The sequence below is a fragment of the Pseudorasbora parva genome, chromosome 4, assembly GCF_024679245.1.
Source record: "Pseudorasbora parva isolate DD20220531a chromosome 4, ASM2467924v1, whole genome shotgun sequence".
NCBI lineage: Eukaryota > Metazoa > Chordata > Actinopteri > Cypriniformes > Gobionidae > Pseudorasbora > Pseudorasbora parva.
The window spans coordinates 51,778,963-51,802,599 of record NC_090175.1 but is presented as its reverse complement, the minus strand read 5'-3'; the positions used below and the strand labels follow the sequence as shown (position 1 = coordinate 51,802,599).

At 38.5% G+C, this 23,637-nt stretch overlaps 1 protein-coding gene across 2 annotated transcripts in view; it reads right to left on the bottom strand.

Moving 5' to 3' along the window:
• Positions 1-23,637, bottom strand: part of pard3ba (par-3 family cell polarity regulator beta a) — a 204,839-nt gene that overhangs the window by 104,593 nt on the left and 76,609 nt on the right. For both annotated transcript variants that reach the window (XM_067442199.1, XM_067442200.1), the window contains exons 5-10: positions 20,341-20,432; positions 13,363-13,449; positions 11,982-12,107; positions 8,115-8,551; positions 1,147-1,286; positions 695-820 (exon numbers count right to left, since the gene is read on the bottom strand). In XM_067442199.1, coding sequence (XP_067298300.1) covers positions 695-820; positions 1,147-1,286; positions 8,115-8,551; positions 11,982-12,107; positions 13,363-13,449; positions 20,341-20,432 — 1,008 coding nt within the window. The remainder of the gene's footprint in view (positions 1-694; positions 821-1,146; positions 1,287-8,114; positions 8,552-11,981; positions 12,108-13,362; positions 13,450-20,340; positions 20,433-23,637) is intronic.

Genomic DNA, 23,637 nt, shown 5'->3' with positions numbered 1-23,637 from the left:
ATATATATATATATATATATATATATATATATATATATATATATATATATATATATATATGTATATATGTATATATGTATATATGTATATATGTATATGTGTATATATATATATATATATATATATATATATATATACTGTCCTTAAGTTGTTTTTACATTAACTTGAAAAGTAACTGTGAAATTAATATTATTATTATTATTAATAACTCAAAAAAATAAACAAATATTTACTTTAATTTTTTATTGATTGACAGCAATATTATATAGTTTATCGCAAAATATAAATCCATGCAAATATTTATATTTGCATAAATATTTATACAAATATTTTGCATTTTGACCGCATAGCGACACCAGTTTGTGTAATTTGTGGAGCTTCATGAGAGTGGGTATTCCTTTCACCTTCATTTAGCACGGTTTTCTTGATGCAGATCTCTGATTGGTGGAATTTTCTATACAGCACCATGGGGACTGTGTCTTTTCACCACAAATTCATCTGTTAAACACTTATTTGAACAATGATTTTATAGATGGCTTCAACAGAAATGTATACCATCGATTAACGACCTTGGAATTCTCAGTAGGTCTGTCTAAAAGTCTCTAAGTTACTGGTAAAAAAAATCTAGTTTCCTTATGGATAAAATGAATAGAGCTTTTACTCCCGGAACCCAACTGTTGCGCTACAGCCTTACCAGTTCTCTGGGCAAAAACTCTTCTTGTCTTCCTACTATCATAGACACGGTCTCTCCCAGTTTGGTGCTCCGCAGCATAGCCACCAGCTCTTCTTGTGTGCGTCCTGTGATGTCCACTCCATTTACCTAGAGAAAGAAAGAAAGCTATTTCCTGTAACCGTCAAAACAGAGAGCGAATTTTCCATTTACACTTCAACAAGATGGAAAACACGTCAGTATTAATTCCGTCTCTCAGCCAGGTGCAACACAAGACAGTCAATTGGCCTAATTAAGTCAAAGATGCATTATGCATTCTGAAACAATATATTTAAATTGCATTTAAAACAAAACCTTTTAAATGCATAACTGGTGGGGAAGGAATGGCATAATTTAATGTTCTATAAATAAGCTCTGATTTTGCATTTGCCACGTTGCGCTCTCATGATTGCATTGACGCAGGAAGCATGTAATACCTCCAGGATACGGTCTCCAGACTTGAGCCGCCCGTCTTTAACAGCAGCTCCGCGGGGCAGAATGCTCTTGACCATTATGGGTCCTGGACCATGAAGAGACGAGTCTCTGGTTACCACAGTGAAACCGAGGCCCTCCATGCCTGCAGACAGAAGAAGGCCAGAAATATTAAGCATGTATTTAATGACCCAGTGAACCAGACAAATGGTATTCTTACCGTTCTCACCAGTGTGTTGTATTTTCACCAGTATGGAAAACAAAAAGCTACACTAAATTCTGTACATATTTTACTCTGCTGTATGAGGCAAAACAACAATATTCAAAGGTTCCAGTAATCAGAAAAAAATGTGTTTGCATCGACACACATTTAAACTCATTGTAGTAACCACTTTTAAGACAGTATATCATTTTTCCACTAAAATCCCTGCCACAAAAACCCGAAAACTTGCTAACATCCCAAGGCTCAATTCACAGCGAGGTATATCACTCTGAATTTTCAATGAGAACATTTTGCAAACTTAACTCCAAGAGGTCAAAGACCATGCTGGTGCGACGGCCTCAATTTTTTTCTTATCAGTACAAAAGAGAATCAAATAACTCTGTCAATTTTTATAATTCAGGCAAGTGTTATACATCATTATAACAGATTATGAAGTGTTTAGTTTAAAATAGTGTCAAATCAATAAAGCTTTTGTTTGCAAATGTTTTGCTCAGATGCTATAAATATAGTAGCCTACCAGTCAAATGTTTGGTATACAATACTTCTTGTAGCCATTAGAAACGTATTTTGTTTCATATTGATGTGTAAATATTATAGTGTAATGTTATTTTTTAATTTATTCTATATTGATTATGAAAAGTGCACAACACGAGTAAGAAACATCATAAGATGCGCTAAATGTCGGGAGACAGAGTGAGTCTGCATGATGTTGACCACTTCATTAAGGGTGTACTCACACTAGCCAATTTGAACCGTGCCCGAGTACGTTTGCCTACCAAAGCGCGGTTCGTTTGACTAGTGTGAGTGCTCCGAACCGTGCTAGGCGCGGCTCGATTAGGCGCCCTGGCCCGTTTCGAAGAGGTGGGCCAGAGCACGGTTCAGTTGGACTCGGGCGCGGTTCACATGCAGTGTGACTGCTAACCGTGCTGGAGTCCGTAATCAAAGCTGCAAAGTCCTTGCTGCACTTCAGCTGGTACCTTGCAAACGTCATAATACGAGCAGCACGATTACGTGAACATTTTCGCGCCACTAAGGCGACACATCTGTTTAACAACAGGCTGTGAGAGGGCTGTGGACCACCGTGGACCAAACGACACAAAATTATCCACAAAGAAAACAGAGCGATGGACTCCATTGTGTTCAGAGAGCGCCGCTCTTTCTGTTTATCCCGAAACCGTCGCACCATAATAACGTAAGCGTGCTCCGGCACGAATGCTAAAACCCGAAACCGTCGCACCATAATGACGTAAGCGTGCTCCGGCACGAATGCTGAAACCCTATGTGAGTGCAGGCCAGCGGGGGAGAGGGGAGGGGGGACAACCGTACTCGGGCCCAATTCATGGCAACCGTGCCTAGTGTGAGTACACCCTAAGTTTTATTTTGTAGAAATCCTTTTTTTTAAGTGAATTTCATTTTGTATGAACTGTATCTTAAAGCCCCACTTGGCTACTTTTGCTCTCGGGGTCCCCCTACAGTTTGGAAAAAATAATGTCCTCAACTACTGTCGTAAGCTGTCATCCTACAACAGGGGATGCCATCGCGCGTGCATTTGTTGACATGACAACCCTGATAGCCCTGAACTAGTGATGCGCGGGTCGTCTCATAACCCGCGGACCCCGTATGTCTATTTAATGGTCGCGGGTGCGCGGCGGGCTGTAAAAATATATACAGTGGTGCGGTGCGGGCCAAATAACTTCATAAAAGCGTCCCACGGGTCGGTGCAGCACTAACAGTTCCCCTGAAAACTGCAAGAGGAGTTCTTCTGGCGTCGCGTGTGAAATGTCTTCATCCCAGGTTACAGTCAGTGGCATATGTTTCAGCATGTCATATGAATATAATTTCATGGGTTTTATTTTTTTCAAACGCCAAATAATCACGATGCTCACGTTTACAAGCCGGCGTCATTATAGTAGTCTATTGGTTACCGTTTTACAGAATGTATATGATACTTCAGTTCAATGTTTGAGTGGTAGCTCACCGTAATAAGCATGACAGCATCGGACGGGCACGCCTCCTTCAGCTCACGCCGACGAGCAAACCCTGGTCAAATTTTGATCCTCGTCCTGCCTTTAATCCCATCACTTTTTCATTTCCTCTTATTGCTTTCCTCCAACAAAACCTTCTCTTTCTTATTTGTCTCTGCTGCTTCGGACATGACTATATTATCCGACGAACAAAGTTGGGCTCGCACGTCCGAATGTAAGGAAGTGTGTGTGTAGGTGGAAGTGACGCATATGCCGTAAAGCAGTCGAATTTTGTAGTTCTTTTCTTTTTCTCGGGTTACTACCCGAAACCCGAAGTTTAAAAGTACGATTAAAAACGATACAGACCCCATCAGGCTATGGCAGACGTGTCATTCAACCTATTGTAAGTCGATGTATCATCACAAGAGTCTTAAAAAATATATTATGAAGGTTGAAAAGTTACCTAGTGCTGCTTTAAATTTAATCAAGGTTTCATCAAGCAATTGACCTATCGGTAAGCCCCTTCCCTCGAACGCAGATGGACCAATGGCAGTTGCGTATTAGCTATGCTGGGACCGGAAGTCGGACATCTTTAGGTTTCAGCGCCATAGAAGTATTCGAAAATCCGAAGCTCTCATTGGTTTGATGGTGTTTATGGTACAAAAATGTTAAAACGATGTGCTTGGGTTACTGTAACACTGACTCCAGGTCTCCTGAGAGGATCTTCTGATTGTCAAACTCTTATTAAGTTTTGATTGCTTAGAGAGAGTTTGTGAATGGGGCGTTAAAGCTCACTTCTAATGCTTTGTTTTTTCAGCTCTTACAGTGATTTTTTTAGAGTGAAAAAGGACCCAATAAACTTCATAAACAATCAGTAAACTTTGTCCATCAATCGGAGGGGGTATGCTACATTCTGTGTCCGAAAATAACGTGGGATAAAGTTCATACAGACAGTTAGCAACTCTGTTTGTTTGTCCGAGTTAGGAACAGTAACTAAGGGAGGCAGGTCTTACCGATAGGCAAATCGTGTGGATTTATTAAATAAGATGCATATAAATCAGACACTAGCCTATAATATGCACCGCGATCATGCATTGCACGTGAACTGGAGCACGTCTCATAAATGAACCAAAACTCGAGTGTTGTGTACCAATTATATTACAGTTATTAGTAGTTATTTGTATTTACTGAGTACTGATTTTTTTTTAAATGTCACAATATTACAGTGTTTCATTTTGTTTTTTAGCATTATACTTCTTTCAAAATCATTAAAAATATTAATGTCAAATTTTTTGATAATTTAAAGTATAGTAGGCCTTTGTAATGTACCTTTGGCTCTCACTTTATATTATTAACTATACTCTAAATAAACAACAAACTTTTTTTTTTCTTTTGTACATTTTTGTAAAGAGTTCCCCACTGTCACGTACCTGACTCAAAGGCTCATTCATTATGCAGGTCTTTTGTTCTCCCGGGGTAGATTACAGCATTATTCATGATCATTCACACCTCTTTGCATACGGGCAAAGAAAAAGCATCTTTCAAAGTTTAAATCACTATATTGTTTTATGTGAATGAGTAGGCTCAAAGATTCTCACATCAGTTTGAAGCAAAAACTATAGGCAACAACATCCGAGTCAAAAGTCTTGTGGACACATATCTATTGTGTTTTAGGCTTATTTGAGTGTTTTTGAGTGACTTTTCTTCAAAAAAACAACGCATAAAGTTATTCTCTTAAAAAATACAAGCATGTACACGCGTTACTAACATTACGATAGCCCCATTTGTACAGAATACAGTGCCACTTTTGCCATTAATATATATATATAAGCAAATCATAACTCCACCCGACTCAATCATGGATGATGAATGATACCACACGCAGTTTGGACCATCTCTGTTTGTTTGCAATGCAAGGGTAAATAATGTGATAAACTTACTGCCTTAGTTGCAGCCATTCTAATGGCCGACAAAATGCACATCAAAAATTCTACAAAAACCTTGTAACTCCATTTGAGCTTGATTTTGGTAAAATGTTAATAATATATATTACACATGCAAGTGTCTGAAAATATATAAAGCCAAAATATCAGCACATGTCTTTTTTCCATTTGCTGAAAAGTAGTATTTTGGGAGAAACAAGTTAGGATTATTGAATTCAAAATTTTAAGATATGCATTCTTTAATTTAAGAATTAAAGAATTCTTTCAAAAAAAACTTTTTGAAAGTCCCTCAAAGTGTGACTGACATGAAAGAAACCAGTGTATTTCGTCTTATATCATTCATTTTCAGTTCATATTACAAATGAACTTTATAAAAGCCAACATCATCAGAGTGTCACTTTTATCACTGGTTTAAAAATGATTGACTACTGATATGTTTTTTTATAGCCGATGCTCTAGAGAGAGCAAGGTGGTGGATAATGGCAAAATCTGTATCAAGCTTGTCCGATCCAAACCAGGTCAAAAGGTCAACGGTATGCTGATGAAGGCTTTCAAGAACTCTGGACTGATAACCTGTGTTTAAGCTGTCGGTTTCTCTCTGTCTCCACCCCTGCACGTTGATAAATGTTTCCTTACGGGGATTAGACAGCTCTGCACTTTAATTTCACACGTGAACACATCTACAGGAGACGGGAGATGCAGAGAGGAGGATACAGGATGAGGAGAGAGAGAGAAATGGTGTGAAAGAAGAACGATAGAAACAATGACAAAGGGTGTGTTCTGGAGAAAAAATAAATAAATTATATATATATATATATATATATATATATATATATATAATGAAAATGTGACCTTGACATGTTTTGGTTTCCCCTCTTTCAGTGCTTCCTCTAATATTAGAGGAAGCACTAAAAGAGGGGAAACCAAATCATGTCAAGGTCACATTTCTTAACTTACTATTTAGTTATTTTTATATTTAATGCATTTATTTATTCATATTTATTTTTTATTTATTGAATTTATATGTAATTATTTTTAAATTCATAACATTAGAATTGTACTATTAAACTGACTTATTTTATCATTAATACTAAAAATACTACAAAATACTAGTAAAAACATGGTAATACAATCCTCACATATATGATGATTTATTTTATTATTGTAAAATCAGCATAATTAAAGGCATTACACTACCAAATAGTATCATGATATATAAATACACACATTGTCTTTAACACTTTTTTTTGACAGTCTTGTACACTATTATTTTATTTTACTGGGGCCGATATTGTATTGGTAATGAGAATTTTTGTTGTTGTTGTTGTTGCTGTTGCAGATGAGCTTATTTGTCAATAAATGTCACAATGTAAGGCTTAATTTGTTCTCCTGGATGCCAGCCGAACTCAGCGCGGCCCACAAACTTTTTAGGTCGGGCAGTTCGGTCTGGCCTTGCTCCATAGAGGAGTAATTATGTAATGTATGTATGTAAAATTAGTATTAGAAACTGTTCGGACCAATGAAATCATCAGGGCGGACTTTAGACGACGATGGACAGATAATCAACAGTAACATAATCATCCACGCCATCAAAGGGGCTTGGATTATATTTTTTCGAATCCTAAACGGAGAGCTTGCTTGTATATGCATTCACCTTCACAATTTCTCTCAGAAATGATGATCATGTTGGGTAAGTACTCTGTGTATCATTAAATTATGTTATTTTTTTACAACAACGGCAAAGGTCGTGTATTCCAGCCTGATACCAGCGCACGTGCAGACAGGGTTGCCAAGTTTTTACAACAAAACCCGCCAACTACTAGCACTAAACAATAGCTTCTCGGGGCGTTCTCCGGGGAAAAAATGGTGTTTGGGGGTAAAATGTGTGTTATTTTGGCAAGGTTGCCAGCTACAATTCGCACTCGTGGGTCTATATATCACATAATAGTCGCTTCAACCCGCGGACATAGAAAACAACACGCGGAAAAAAAACGCGGACTTGGCAACACAGTGCAGTTGAGTTGACAATGCGTCGCTTCGCTGCTCTGATTGGTTGTAGATCTGTCCAATTGATTTCTTTCCTGGTTCGGTTGAAACACGCCCCATAATCACAGCCCAATGGAGCAGTTTCAGACTCATATTCTGACTAGAATTGAGTATGACCATGTCAGGCTATTAATTTGTATGAATAAAATATAATCATATTTTGAATTAATACAAATTATTTGGGGGTAAAATATGACCTGGACATGTTACTGACAGGTTTTATGAGATTCACACAGGAACGCAATGAGAGAAGAAAGAATAAAATGAGGCTTGAAGAATCATGCTAAGATAGCGATTCCCCCGAGTCTCTCGTCTGAAGGGACACGTGAGATTATTGAAGCTGAGAATTGCTCTGTCTCTCTCTCTCAAACACACTTGAGGGAGAGATGTCATCGAGGATAGTGGCCAATCCAGCATACTAAAGATGGCAAATGATGAAATCTCAAATCCCAGAAGAGCACCTGACATTAAAGTTTTAAACAATAGCAGCTGTCAATCAGCTGAGAGGAGCGATAAAGACAGAGGTGAGGGGGAAAAGGGAGAAGATCAAGTACAGACGTTGCTATGCAGCAGTTTTGACATGGGTTAAATCACAAGGATCATGACAGCACCTTCTGGTCAACTGGATGGAGTTTGACTATTCAAGCTTAAAGTCAATATGAAATGTCATTCACAAGCCATTTTACTTTCACAATCAGGCATATTTTTGAGTAAAAAATGATATAGAAATAGATTTTTTTTTCTGATTGCCTGGGGCTTTGAAAAGTGTAAACATTTAGATTTCACTTCCAACTTACCTTTCTTTAAATCGATCTTCATTTTCTTCCCAGACTTTTTGTTGATTGTGTTAACCAGCGAGACGAGGGCCGGGGTCTTTTTTGGGGCGGGGCTCTCGCTACGATCTTTCAGGGTGGGCGATGCGCTGATGGGAGGAGAAGGCGTATCTCTGTGATGATTTGATTCAATGGGGGTGTATCTTGCAGGATGAAGCTCCTCCTCCTTTGGGGGCGGGGTTTGTGAGGGAGGGGGCTCTGGGGACGGTGTCGCTGCATTACTCGGAAGGAGTTTATGGACCAAGAAAGGACTCTTGACCTTAGGGACCACAGTGGTTGGTTCAGTGCTGTTGAAAAGCTGCCCGATGAGGCTCTTTTCATAGCGAAGCTTGTTGGCAACAGGAAGCACCTCCAAATGTATGGAGGAGGAGGACATGGCTTGGCGAAACACCTCCTGAGACCTGAAACAAGAGCGACACCTTGCCTTACTGTTCTGTAAGGCACATTTGAAGATAACATAAATATTAAGACATTTCTTCAGCCCTTCAGAAGAGCTCTAGACTCAACAGCCTCCTTAATTAGCACAATTCAAGAGCTTTTTCACTCAAGAACTTCCAGTGGGAATCATTTCTCAGTGTTTCCATCTTTTCACATAACTCCCTGGAATTTCTCTGACACTACTGACTGGTGTGATAATGTTAAAATAATAAGCTGAGAAAGGTGATGCATTGTAGATTTAAAAATAGTTAAGCAATGGATTATTTATTCCATATTGTGAATTACGTCCTAGTGAAACATTGTAAAAGACAGAACAAATTGAAGGGCAGGAACTAGGGGTTGGCGATATGGCGAAAATTTCAGAATCACATTTTTTTGCCACTTAATGGATGGATGGATGGATGGATGGATGGATGGATGGATGGATGGACGGACGGACGGACGGACGGACGGATGGATGTTTTTAAAAATGTAGCTTTACAATGTATCAAATAAAAAATTGAAAAATTACAGATCAATTAGGCCAAGAATTTAAAATGCATGCAAATAATAAACTTTTGTGATGGCGAAGAACTGCAAAATCACATGAGCGTAACCCTACCGCTGCACTGCTAAACGGGATGTGAACATGCATGGCGATGTACATTACTGGGACGGCGGTGGCAGAACTGATAGACTGTGCAAACTGTAGCAAAATACTAACGGCGGCTTCACACTGCGCGCGCAAACAGTGTGTTGGCAGGGCAGAAGCAGTGCGTATGGAAAGCGGGAGCCGCGTGCCCGTTGTGCACTCACACTGGCAGAGTTTGTCTCGTGCAGCTGAACCGCGGCTCGTGTATTGCAAATAAAGACGAATATTGTCCATTCTGTCACATTTTATGGTGTTCTCCTCCAACACATATCATTCTCGTGCTCAGAATTATGGTGGGCAGCATATACAGTACAGGTCAAAAGCTTGGACACATTACTATTTGTAGTGTTTTTGAAAGAAGTTTCTTCTGCTCATCAAGCCTGCACTTATTTGATCAAAAATACAGATTTTTTTTTTTTAATATTGTGATATATTATTACCATTTGAAATATTTGGTTTTCACTTTATTATACTTTAAATGATCATTTATTTCTGTGATGCAAAGCTAAATTTTCAGGATTGTTACTCCAGTCTTCAGTGTCACATGAACCTTCAGAAATCATTCTAATATTCTGATTTATTATGAGTGTTGGAAACAGTTCTGCTGCCCTATATATTTGATGAATAAAAGGTTCAAAAGAACTGCATTTATTCCAAATAAAAACATTTTCAAGTAATATAAATCTCCTTTACTATTATGTTTTATCAATTTAACACATCCATGCTGAATAAAATTATTGATTTCAAAAAAAAGAAAGAAAAAAAGCGTTTGACCTGTACTGTATCTGCTGCAAATGCGACGTGTTCCCCTCTGTCCCAAACACACATGCATATAACATGCTGTATATAGGTAGTTTACATGGTAAAAGTAACTTTAAAATTAAGATATGCCTGTAGTTTTAATAATTTAAACAGCTCGATGAAGTTTGGGCAAACACTTTAGGCAGTGATGTGTTTCATGTATTATATTATATCAAAATCTGAAATCAAAATCTGAAAAATGTCGCATTTTTTTGCGATCCTGCATAATTTGCCATTTCACGCAAAATAATCACAAAGAAATTATTTTCAATAACAAAAAATAAAAATAGATATCTAACTGAACTATCTCTAATTTATTTAAAGCTTTAATACATTGTTTTCATGAGGATTACAGACATTAGGGTGCTTGCACAGTGTGTCTTTGTAAAAAGCGAAAGTAAATCTTTCTCGTCTGCCATCTCGTCTCGCATAGGCCTAAGTGCCAAGGACCGGACGAATTGATTACTCTAGATGGATGAATGACCAAATAAAAGTATGATATGCCCGATAACACTAAAAAAAAGAGTTAATAAAAGCGTTGTAGCCTATACCATGAACTCAATTCGCTCCTGACACACGGACCGATGTCAGACTGGCAGAGGATTGTTTGCCGGCTGTCAGTGCTCGCAAGATGCGAGTATACAGATCTGTTTTTATGTAGGCTTATGCCCTTTAACACTCATAATCAAATACACCCATTATTATGTCTAAATGTCCGTCTTGGCAGTGTCTTGAGTGAATAGGTTTGGGAAGTGTGACAGTATAGGCTATAGGCTATTGGGTCCGTTTAATAGCTTTAAAAGTGAAAGCAACCGCAGCCTATAGGCTACCTAACAAATAACCACTGAACAAAATAAAATAAAATAACAGTAGCCTGACTTAAACGATAAAAAAACGGCTTAAAAAACATTTTTGTATTTATTTATCATTGTATTTATTTGTCTTCATATGATTTGTTTATTAGTTCTTATTTTATTACTGACTGTTTACTTGATTAATTAATTATTTGAGAATTTTTTATGTAAGGCAATTGCTTATTGCTGTATTTACTTTTCCCAGATATTTCCCACCCTAAGCGATCATGTTATTAAAGCTAATAGTACACCACTGGACAAGCCTTTTTGTATAAGATACCAAAATAGACAAGATTTGTGCATTTTGTTTGTTCTATTGTTGTGTATGACTATTGTGCATCTAACATAATACATAATATGGTAAATGAGGTATCTTAATTATTTTAAAAAAACATCGCAAAATTTTTCGCAAATTTCTGGAAATTACCTCCACAAAATCAGTCATATTGATTGCAAAAATCACAAACAATATTGTGAAATCCTGGAGGGACTGAACAATGCACTTGTGGCTGCCTCTGCACGCAGTGTGAATGCTCTAATCTGTTAAAATGGGCGCCGAAAAAATACGCTCTGTTAGCGTGTGCAGTGTGTAACCGGCCTAATTCATGCTGCGTTAAACGTGTTAAGCAAACTTTTCGGAGTTCATTTCAGGATGCTGCTGGAGAAGTAAAATTGACTCGCTTGACTGCACTTTTTTCTTTTCTACTTCAAACCCTTTAACTCTTATGCTCTTCCTCTAATAGTGCCACTTCTTTAATCTGTCACTCTTTTGAAGACTGTCCAATACCGTTGACGCCACTTAATAGGGCAATTCCACACTCAGGGCAAGAGAAGACTCTTTTGTTGTGTTAAAGTTAGGGCACTGAAACTCTGCAAGAGAGGAAAATGGGAATGACGGACGGACGGACGGATGGATGGATGGATGGATGGAAAAAGGTTTGCACAATATGAGCGAGTTGGACAGAGAAAAATTGCATGAAAGTGAAAATAACACAAAAGACGGATAATAAAGAAGGGGATGAAGTAGAGAGAAAGAGAGCGGGTGGATGATTAGTAATCCACATGACAACAATGAAAGTGTGACAGATGAAAGAGTCAGACACTCACTGAGCGAAGGACTTGTCTATTAACTCGATGTCATTGATCTGCACGATGCACTCGTCCTCTTGAAAGAGCCTCTCTCGTTCAGAGCGGCTGTTCTCCTCTATGGCTCGAATATGTAGACCCAGAGTCCTGATGACATGAACAAACAGATTTTAGACAAGACGGGCATAATTCGAGACAAATAACTGAAGATATTAGTTGTATATAAATATCTGAATTGCAAATGAAAAGGACTCTGTACTTCCTGAGTTACTCAAATGCTCTCACACGTCGAGCATTGATTACATATAAATATATAAAAAAGATATAAAAATAAACCAGTAAATAAAATAAAATTAATAATATAAATTATAATTTAAATGTTTAATAAAAATGTCATATAAAATATGAAAAGAGAAAAATAGCATGTCTTCCTGGACATATTAACCTTGGAAAGTGTAGGATAATTTCATCTGATGAGGTCTAAAGCTTGAAAAATTCAATCATATTTTAAGAGCGTTCTCTGAATTGTCCCTCAATATTAGCAAAAAAATATTTCCAGAACAGACTTCTCTGGTCAACCATTTCAATGTTCAACTCTGTTACTACTGGGAAAATGAAGTAAATACAGGATTTAATTTGCTGTTACTTCCTTGAGACTTTCCTTTGAGACTTACACAACCCAAAGAGAAGTTCATCAGGTCATCGAACAGGTTTGCCCACCTACAGAGAGAGGGTCTATTCTCATCCGGAGCTCAACAGGGCGCACAGGCCCCCACAACAGGAAAAATGTCACCGTCCACCCAGGGAGGACTTCCTGTCATGCAGCACGTGTGTGTCCTTGCCCTGAGCACTTAACTTTTGACCTGTTCATGCAGTCTGAAAGAGCCATTCACCTAGCTACTTCCTGTAAGTGTGTCAGTGTGTGATTATGAGTGAATATGAATGGGGCACTGCTATTTAACAATACTGAAATTAAGCAATTCATGCATGTCCTAGATAGTATTTATTTATCTGAAAAGTTTTTTTTTTTCTAAACTACTATTTGTAGTCTAAAGGTCAATTAAGTGTGTGTGTGAGTGTGGTGGGGGGCACACATTTGTTTGTGACATTTGAGGACACAAATGTGTATAATGACATAGATATGACATAGGTATTACAAGGAGGGGTGACTTATGAGGACATTGGCCATGTCCTCACTTTTCAAAATGCTTATAAATCAAACAGGATGAGTTTTTTTAAAAAGTAAAAATGCAGAATGTTTCCTGTGATGGTAGGTTTAGGGGCAGGGGCAGTGTAAGGGGATAAAAAATATGTTTTTTGTACAGTATAAAAACCATTACGCCTATGGAATGTCCCCATATGTCACAAAAACAAACGTGTGTGTGTGTGTGTGTGTTTTTACCTTCCACTCAGTGAGGAGCAGTATGATATGACTTTGATTCCCAGAGGCCCGAGGTCTCCAGAAATCTCCACCGCCCGTGTGAGACTGCTGCAGTAAGAAAAACACAATGGTGCTGGATGTTAGTGGCTACATTTTTCTTGCCAGAATACAGAAAACAACTTCAACTAACTGAAAAATATATTTTGGAAGTGGAAACTCTCAGGAGCACAATTACATTAGCAGAACAAGAGTCACACGTCAAAATGACAAGCCCAAAAACCATTACGGTAGGAACTGTCTTGGATATCAATGGAGTGTTCCCGCTGTCACCTGCATCATTTCCTCAGGTCGAGAGCTCTCGAAAAGTGTGTTGCATTATAGAATTCATTCAGACTTCTCTGAATTGAGCACTTGCATTGAAACACAAACAAACACGCATAGAATTTACTAGATTTTCACATACACTAAAGTAAATTTGAGTGGTGTTTGCCCATGCCACTAATACTTCGATATTATGCATGTATGGATGTATGGATGGACGTTATAGGATGGGTCCATCATGTTATAGTCTCCCGAGAACCAAATTTTCCCCTAGGGCCATTTTTTTGGTTGCATTTGCACCACCAGCAGGAACGTAATCCCACCGAGAGCAACGCCATTTAAGTGCAACATTAAACAAAGGAGTTTAGGAAGTTTCTAGTTGTAGGAATTATGAAAATGTTCTTCCGGTGCAAAAGCCACATATTGTTAATGGCACAGGCATTTGAAGGTTACTTTTACCCCCTCTACTTGAAGTTTGGTACCGTCACGGTAATGCAATAATGCACACATGTATATGAAAAAGACATTTGCAATGCACTGGACCAGCATCTGCATCTGTGTGCTTGAGGTAGAGAACACTTATGGCCTATAGCAGTCAGTGCATTAAGACACAAACCCACACACAAACACAAAAGCAAAAGTATTCACCAGCTACTTTGTACTCTTGTCGACACACAGCAAATCCATTTGCTGTTTATGTCCTGCGGGACGACATTAATGACCAAACAAATGAGCCGAAAGCCAGCGGAGTCACTGCCATTCAGTGTGTCTGAGTTGAGAGCTGGAGGCAAAGGTGTCTACCTGCATCTCTCATCACAGTAAAGACAGAATAGAGGAATGGAAAGAATGAGAGGGCAGAGGAAGAGAGAGGAGGATGTGATCTCATCAATCTTTGTCAAAAAAAGAAGCTTTTCTGGAAGATTCAGACAAACAAGACAATCACAGTTATTAACTAACTTTTTAGTTATCGTTCTAATATAAACATGTATATACACTACAGTATAAAAGTTGGGGGGTCAGTAAAATTTGATTTTGAATCATATATTCACCAAGGCTGCATTTATTAGATAAAAAACATGTCTGATAAGCCAGACCCACATCAAGATCAAGATGTTTGGTCTGGGAACCCACCATTGGCAGGGCTTAATCCGAGGGGTGGCATGAACAGAAGTCTTTCAAATTCCCTCTGCACACAAAAGGATAGCCCTACAATCAAGCAGAGCAACGAAGAAGGTAAAGCGGAGCATGAAAGATCAAACTTTTCCCGTATCCGGTTGCTAAAACTCTGAACACATCTTCCTTTTTAAAGAATGATTTCGGTGGTGTTCGTCGTTCGTCAACCAAAGCCGATACGAAAGGGTGCCGTTCGCCAGTTTATTCGTTTTCAAGTAGCATGCAGAACTGTAGCAGCTCTGTCATCACTGTTAAGCCCCGCCCACCGACTGTATACACGATGTGATTGGCCAGACCAGAGTTTGGTTTTTCCAGCTCTTAAGCCAACGCAGAGTTGCTAGACGCCCTGGCTGCAAATTAGATTTGGTGCCGCTATTATGCATCTATACCCTGGATGCCCGCCAAACTCTCTGAAAAATTTGAAAATGTGTTATTTTGGCAGGGTTGGCTGCTAAAATTCGCATTCCTGGGTCTACATATCACATAATTGAGGTCGCTTCAACCCGCGGACATGGAAAACAACCCTCGGGAAAACCGCAGACTTGGCAACACAATGCAGTTGAGTTCTGTTGACATTTGACAACTAACGTTATGCGTCGCTCCAATGCTCTGATTGGTTGTAGGTCTATCCAATTGAGGTCTTTCCTGTTTCGGTTGAAACACTCCCCATAATGACTCATATTCTGACTAAAATTGAGTATGACGACATCAGGCTAGTGCATCTAGATTTCTAGGCTAGGTTACTATTGTAATAAAATATAATTAGTTCCTGTGATGGCAATGCTGATTTTTCAGTAATTGTTACTCTAGTCTCACATGATCCTCCAGAAATCATTCTAATATACTGATTTGGTGCTCAAGAAACATTTCTTATTGTTATCAATGTTGAAAACAGTCATTTGTGAAAATCGTGACATGTTGTTACAAGATTTGCAAATGAATAGAATGTTCAAAAGAACAACATTCATATGAAACAAATCTTTTGTAACCTTTTTTACTGTCACTTTTGATAAATGTAATGCATATTTGTATAACTAATTACAAGCCCTAGATATCCTTGAACACAAACATTTAGCTTTATTGCCATATCGCATTCATTTTATATACACTGGCCCCTAACTGTCAAGTAAAAAGTGGGCGCTAGAATAAAATACCATGTGACTGACAGTATAGTTAAAGACTAGTGTCAATGTGACGCTATTAGGCACTGCCACATCTGCTAAATAATGATGCAAACTCAACTGGTATCAGAAAACATTCTTTCACACAGCTTGAACTGCACAGTGCACCACCACAAAAATAAAACCTCCTCTCAATCCATTTGCATTATTCCCAAAATAAAAACATCCTCTGCCAATTTGCATGTGCCCAGTGTGGCGCGGAGCATCCATGAATTTACATGAATAAAAACTGAGACTGGCAGCAGCTCATCAAACAGATACAGAGCTTATTACTGCTCACACACCACAACAGTGCGACACACAGAGTGTGTTTGCGTGCGCCGAGACAGTGTCAGAGAGTGGAAAACATTTTCTCTATTCCTGTGATCAATTTCAAGATAAAAGAGAAAAATACTTCATGAAATACTTTCATACCACAATTCCATAAATTATCTGAAAAAGAAATGAAAAAACGACTACACATTTGAATCACAGCCTCAGAAACTCATACTACACTAGTTGTCTTTGTCACTGCTTGGCTGAAATGTTTATAGATTATATTTATATTATATATAAAATATAAATATTAGGGCTAAACACTAACCCTTGTCATGTGAAATCATTCAATCACTATGAGTAAAAAAGTCTGGGAATTTTTTATTTTTTTTATTAAAAAAATTGTGTGTGTGGTGCAATATTCTCATCAGTGTTGAACAACTTTGACATTTAAATATTCATATTTGTGACATTTACCCAGAGGGCATTTTTCCCCTAACGTTATTAAATGTATGATTCATCATCTTTCATTTCAAATCCTTAAATTTCATCAATAAATTCAACTAGAATATTAAGATACTATATAAATATAATCAAATCAAATAATTTACAATGAAAAATTCTACTGCATTAAATAATATTAAACGCCACTTACACTAAATGTAATAAAATCAGTTTTGGTGATTCCTAAGTTATTTATTTTTTTATTGGTATGGAAATTCATTCACTTGCACCTTCAAAAAATCCACTTGTCCCAGACAAGTGCTAAGAGGGTTGCACACCGGACGCGAAGCTCGGCGCCGCGCCACGTCTCTAAAATTCGAGCACATTGTTTTCAATGAGTGTACACACACCTGTGAGGCGACTCAGGAAGTTGTTCTAAATCCTGCTACGCCACAAAGCTCCATTTCAAGGTCTTATATTAAATGTATATTATATTTTCCTCAAATCGTCAATGTATATACTGATTTCACCCTGTGCTACAAGATACACCCATCGTGCAGCACTTCTGTCAAAAGTCGATTCAAAATTGAGCTTGCGCGTATATAATGTGTGTGTCCGATGTGAGATACCTGAGGCGCGACGCTGCACACCGCTGAGCTTCGCGTCCGGTGTGCGACCCCCTTTAAGGTCAATCACTGTATTCTTAAATTTGAATAAGAAATGCACCTATTCTCAATTTCTCAGCCAATACCAATAGCCGATTATTCAGAATGGAAAAAAAAAAACTAAAATGTTTAAAATGTGCAAAACTGAACACAAACTTGCTCATACAAGGTATTTTTCATAAACACCTGTCGTCATGACAAATTTATTCAAGCGAACATATATATAATTACCTGTACGTAAGCTACTCTCTGGTGTTTCTTTATAGCTAACTAACATACTGAACATCGGAGGACTTTCCTGAGGTAGGCTAAATACAATGCTAGGTGGCCTATTGTTTTGTTGAAGTCTTTCTGCAGTTGAAACACTGATTGAGTGATTACATGAGTCATGATACGGGTTTCATTAAGTTCTAATGTATCTTTCAACATACTTTTTGATAGTCATGCATGTTTTTCTAAATATAACTTGCTGCCACTTGAACTGAGACACTACAGTGATCTGTGACATCACATTTAGGATCATCAAAATGGCAGTTATTGTTTGAATTTCTTAATAAAAGGGACAGAATTTGAAAGATGTCACCTTGTTTCATTTTTAGAAGAACTAAAACACTGTATAATTTGCAATTATTGAATTACAGGCACACTACAAATAATGTTTAGTGTAGGGAACAGTCATAGGGTCAAATAGAGCCTGGTATTAGGTAGCTATTTTTTTTAACTGTTAACGCTCTATTGTCAAGTTAATTCGCCCTAAATTCAACATGAGACATTTTCTTCACATAGACGCAGTATGAGTTGCAGTCGAACATGTTTTTCCGCACTCTTTTGATTGACAGGATCCCATTGGCCCTGATCATTGGCATCATTGACAGTTTCTAAATCAGTGTGTAACTCAAAGCTATCTGATTTATCAAAACGATTTAATTTACACTTGGGCACATAAATGTATCTCCACAAATCGGATATGTATCCGATCTTCAATTCACGCACTATATGCAGATTTAATGGAGTTCATGTCACTGAAAACAACAGATATGAGCTGCAATTTATTGAACATCAGCTAATTTCAAATTCAAAGACCACAATAGGAAAGAGCATGGCAACAGCACTGGTAAGATCATTCAGTTTCTTTACTTTTAATGAAGATGATTGCATGTTGAGGACCTACAACTTTACTTTCAGTTTAATTTGTGGTAGTTTGTGCGTTGGCTTAATGAATACTCTGTGGTGATGTGTGCTGCTGTAGCGCTGTCATACCAGGCTGTAACATGACATATAGCCACGCTCTCCTGCATTTTTTTAATTTTTTTGTGGTTTCAACAACCAGATGCATTTAGACTTTAGTTTTGACTGTAAGGCAGCCCAGACCAGCTCTTAAAGTTGGTTTTAGTATTTACTTTTGTGTATTTTTGTGCCCAGACTTGAGTTTTTTTAATGTTTGATACATTTAAAAAGCTTGTTTTCTTTGATCAGGTAAAATGAAAGATCAGTTCACATAGCTGCCTGCTTGTCTTTATTAACAAAATTGTATACATGAGGATGCAGTGCATCGTCAATGCATCGTGACGCATCGCAATATCAAATTGAACCAAATTGCTGGCATGATAATCGCAATCGAACCGTGAGACCAGTGTAGGTTCACACCTTTAGCATCTACCCAACTTGTGCGGTTTAGCTGTGGTCCCAACGGTCCATGTCCAGCCAAAGTAATGACATTATTATGAAGATTAGAACCTTAAGTTTAATAATAACTGTTTAGCAGGAATGGGAAATGAATACATCTCACATAATATAGAGAACTTATGCAAGACACTCTTATTAAAACTTGATTGAATCCCAGATGGACCTCAGGGGCTTCAGCTCAGGTGATGCAGTACTGTAAACCACCAATGTTTAATGAGCTGTAAAAGTGTGTGTGTGTGCGTGTGTGTGTGTGTGTGTGTGTGTGTGTGTGTGTGTGTGTGTGTGTGTGTGTGTGTGTGTGTGTGTGTGTGTGATCAGTAATGCTGATTGACAGAGGCACTGAAGAGAGGCGAGAGATAAACTTCATCCCCCTCTCCGGGAGAAGAGATGAGGTCACATGACCTGTGATAAGAGGCACGACTGGAGAATGCGATGAACGTGATGCAAGTCTCCCTTCTGTGACTATGGCAACAAGTGTACATATTAATGACGATATACACATAAGCGCTTGTGCTGCTATGAAATACTGAATCTGTGTCCTGCCGTACATATTAAAGTGAAATCATCTACTGAAATCTCAAAGCTCAGAGGAGATCTTTCACACCAAGATCTGTTATGTCATTTCCATTTTTACTTGATACGGATTTCAATAAGAAAAGCTGCTTCTAAATAAGCATTAAAAAGGTTGAATGCAGACTTTTAAACAGAATTTGTCTGAAATATTACATTATATGGCCCAGTGCTTGTAAAAGTGCTTTACAAGGCTTAATAGTGTGATAAACAAAAAAAAGATTTATTTTTTTGCGTTATATATGAAATAAGAATATATTTATGCATTATATATATATATATATATATATATATATATATATATATAAATAAAATGTAAATACGAAATGTGGTAACAATTAGAAAAGCCCATGTCCAAACCCATTGGGGCCACACACACACACAGACACACACGCACACACACACACACACACACAGACACACACACACACACAGACAGACAGACACACACACAGACAGAGACACACACACACACACACACACACACACACACACACACACACACACACACACACACACACACACACACACAGAAACAACCTTAATCAGAAAACAAAAAACTTTCACAAAACAAAGACCCAAATTAAGGGGCAGAGAGCTGCTCGCACTAATCAGTTAATATGAGTTAATATGTTTTCAACCCCCACTTATGAAGGTAGAAACTCAATCATACACTATATACAGTACAAAATAAAGTCCCTCACCTTAAGCTGACTTGTCCAGTCCTGGAGTTTGGGACGTCCACCTTGGGTTTGTCCATGGCTCCTCCCTTCACAGTCGTAGCATGACCGACTCCCTGTCAACACAAAAATACACTCACGGTGACTTCAGTTTCTCTAGAGGACCCAAAACAACGACACCAAGCTTCGATGTGCCCTACTGAGCAGGATGCCAGTGGCTAAACAGTTCGCCAATGAAAAACTGGAATTGCGTCCTTTCCGTCTATCTCTGTCGTTCTGTGTTTTCCTTTCATTATGCTTAAAAATGACTGATATCTCATCTGGGGACAGTGATCAAAACAGCTAAAATACAAAGGAGAAAACGTACACAAAGATGAGGAAAAACAAAATGATGCACCATAAAAGGGAATGTCCACTTTCCTCTCTGTGGAGCCGTAGCTAATGGTGGTCCAGAACGCACCCTTTACTCCACCCAAGCCACACACACACAAACACATGGGACCCCCCTCCTCACGGGATGCATCAAACACACAAAAAGTGACCTAGATTATCTGAGTAGAGAGCGATTATCCCCCCGCTAGGCCACATGCTCCTGAAGCAGTGGGGCTATTGTTAATGTGCATCTCCCATCTTTATTGAGTGCACACTGTTCACATGAGGACGACAACAGAGATATAGACAGTTTAATGGACAGATGGTTGGTTGACATAACCTTTCTGAAAAGGAAAAGCAGAAACATTTACAAAAATGACTATAGTGACATTTTGAACATTTGCAACAATAACACAAAATGTGATAAAAATTGCAAATAACATCACAACATTTATTTCCATTAAGACATGCATCAAATAATGGTCAAGATCTTATAATAATAATAATAATAATGCGTTCAATTTATATAGCGCTTTTCAAGGCACTCAAAGCGCTTTACATAGAAGGGGGGAATCTCCTTAACCACCACCAATGTGCAGCATCCAACTGGATGATGCGACGGCAGCCATATTGCGCCAGAACGCCCACCACACACCAGCTGATTGGTGGAGAGGAGACCGAGTGATGAAGCCAATCAGGAAATCATCTTGTCCAGCACTCTGTAAAGTCTCCTCCAGCACATCCAAAAAACTTTCAATGAATGTAAGGTCTGGACTCAGAGGTGCCAATTCATGTGTGAAAGTGATTCTTCATGCTCCCTCACAACCTTTCTTTCACAGTTTGAGCCAGATGAATCTTGATGACATTGTCATGCTGGAATATGGCCATAATGTTGTTTTGAAATCGGCCCATCACTATACAAGTCGTTATTTCGGGGGGTTTTGTGCACAAAAACTATTCTCGTCACTTCATAAAATGATTATAGAGCCACTGTAGTGAGACGGGCTTTGTAACGACGTCTTTAGTGTCTTTTATGGGTCTTGAGAGAGAAAATGACATTGTTGTCAATGAAGGCCTTTCTGAGCCATCGGATTTCAACAAAAATATCTTCATTTGTGTTCCCAATGAACGGAGGTCTTACGGGTGTTGAATAACGTAAGTAAGTAATTAATGACAGAATTTTCATTTTTGGGTGAACTAACCCTTTAAATGTGAAATTTAATCATACGGTTGGTAAACAACTTTGGAGAATTTGATGACCGAGAGGAATTTCAAATATGGCAGCTGAGTAAAATGACATGCCTTAATGGACTTTGAATGGACTTATATTCCTAATAATGCAGTTTTAAGGGTCTTTGTGGAAACTAAATAGAACAACAATGAAAAAACTGACTGTGATGTGAGGATCCTGTTGATATTTTTATGACCTAAATAGGCTTGAAGTAAACACAGTAAACATTCATGGTCAGACGCATCAGCCGAGCGAGCGGGGTCTATATTAAATATGTGTCCTTGGCTCTCGGGGTGCGCAGTCTGTTTACATAAGACTTATGAGCAGTGGGTACTGGGTAAACTCTTGGGAATACAGTAATTGAATAAATGTCAAAGCCTAATGAGAGAGTTTGTAAGAGATTGTGTGGGGATCTGCATCACAAATGTGTTTCTATATGACCTTTGAGTCCATCTCATCCATCCATCTAGAGCTGACTGAGATATTACAACAGCAAAGTCTGATCATCAATCTGCTGTACATAATAACTCAACATAAGTGATGACATAAGACATATACATTGAGACTAACACAAACTAATAATGAGTACCATGGTCCCTTTTTTAATACCATGGTGTTTTTAAGTATCTTGGGTGTACCATACCAAATACCATGATATTTCAGTCAAAGAATTCAACAAACCAAAAAACACACCAATGAATGGGTAATGAAAACAAAGAGGGAGGGAGGGAGGGAGGGAGGGAGGGAGGGAGGGAGGGAGGGAGGGAAGGAAGGAAGGAAGGAAGGAAGGAAGGAAGGAAGGAAGGAAGGAAGGAAGGAAGGAAGGAAGGAAGGAAGGAAGGAAGGAAGGAAGGAAGGGAGGGAGGGAGGGAGGGAGGGAGGGAGGGAGGGAGGGAAGGGAGGGAGGGAGGGAGGGAGGGAGGGAGGGAGGAGGGAGGGAGGGAGGGAGGGAGAAAGGAAAGGAAAGGAAAGGAAAGGAAAGGAAAGGAAAGGAAAGGAAAGGAAAGGAAAGGAAAGGAAAGGAAAGGAAAGGAAAGGAAAGGAAAGGAAAGGAAAGGAAAGGAAAGGAAAGGAAAGGAAAGGAAAGGAAAGGAAAGGAAAGGAAAGGAAAGGAAAGGAAAGGAAAGGAAAGGAAAGGAAAGGAAAGGAAAGGAAAGGAAAAACAAATGAATGATCAAACAAATGTCAAACAAACAAAAAAAATACAATTATTAATAATATAATAAAATAAATTAATGAACATAAAAAATAACAATGACATAAGAACAAAGAAAATAACAGAAACAACCAGTGAACCAACAAAAGCAGCAGCAAACAGCAACACTTGAATGAAGGAGTGGATTCTTCAGCAGCATCTCATGCACAGCATTTTATTTAAAAAAAAAAAAAATCAATTAAAGGTCCCAGGAGTTTATGAAACCACTGACCATAACTACAGATCTCATGTTCGTGTTTATGTGTTGGAAGGTCCGGAGTCAAGCTCCTCAACACATCTGATAATTATCTCGTCTTCAGACTAAAACACGACTGACAAAACCAGGCAGAGAATCCCCGGCCAGCTCTCGTAATGACCCGCTTCTCCTGTACATACAGCCGAGATGTGAGCAGAGCAGAGAAACTCTTCAAATCATTTAAAGGTGTGCCATGCTTCAGTGGAGGTGACCTCCGGCTGTAAGCTTGAGCTCCTGGGACGGGCGATAAGGGACTGGAAGAGCTTC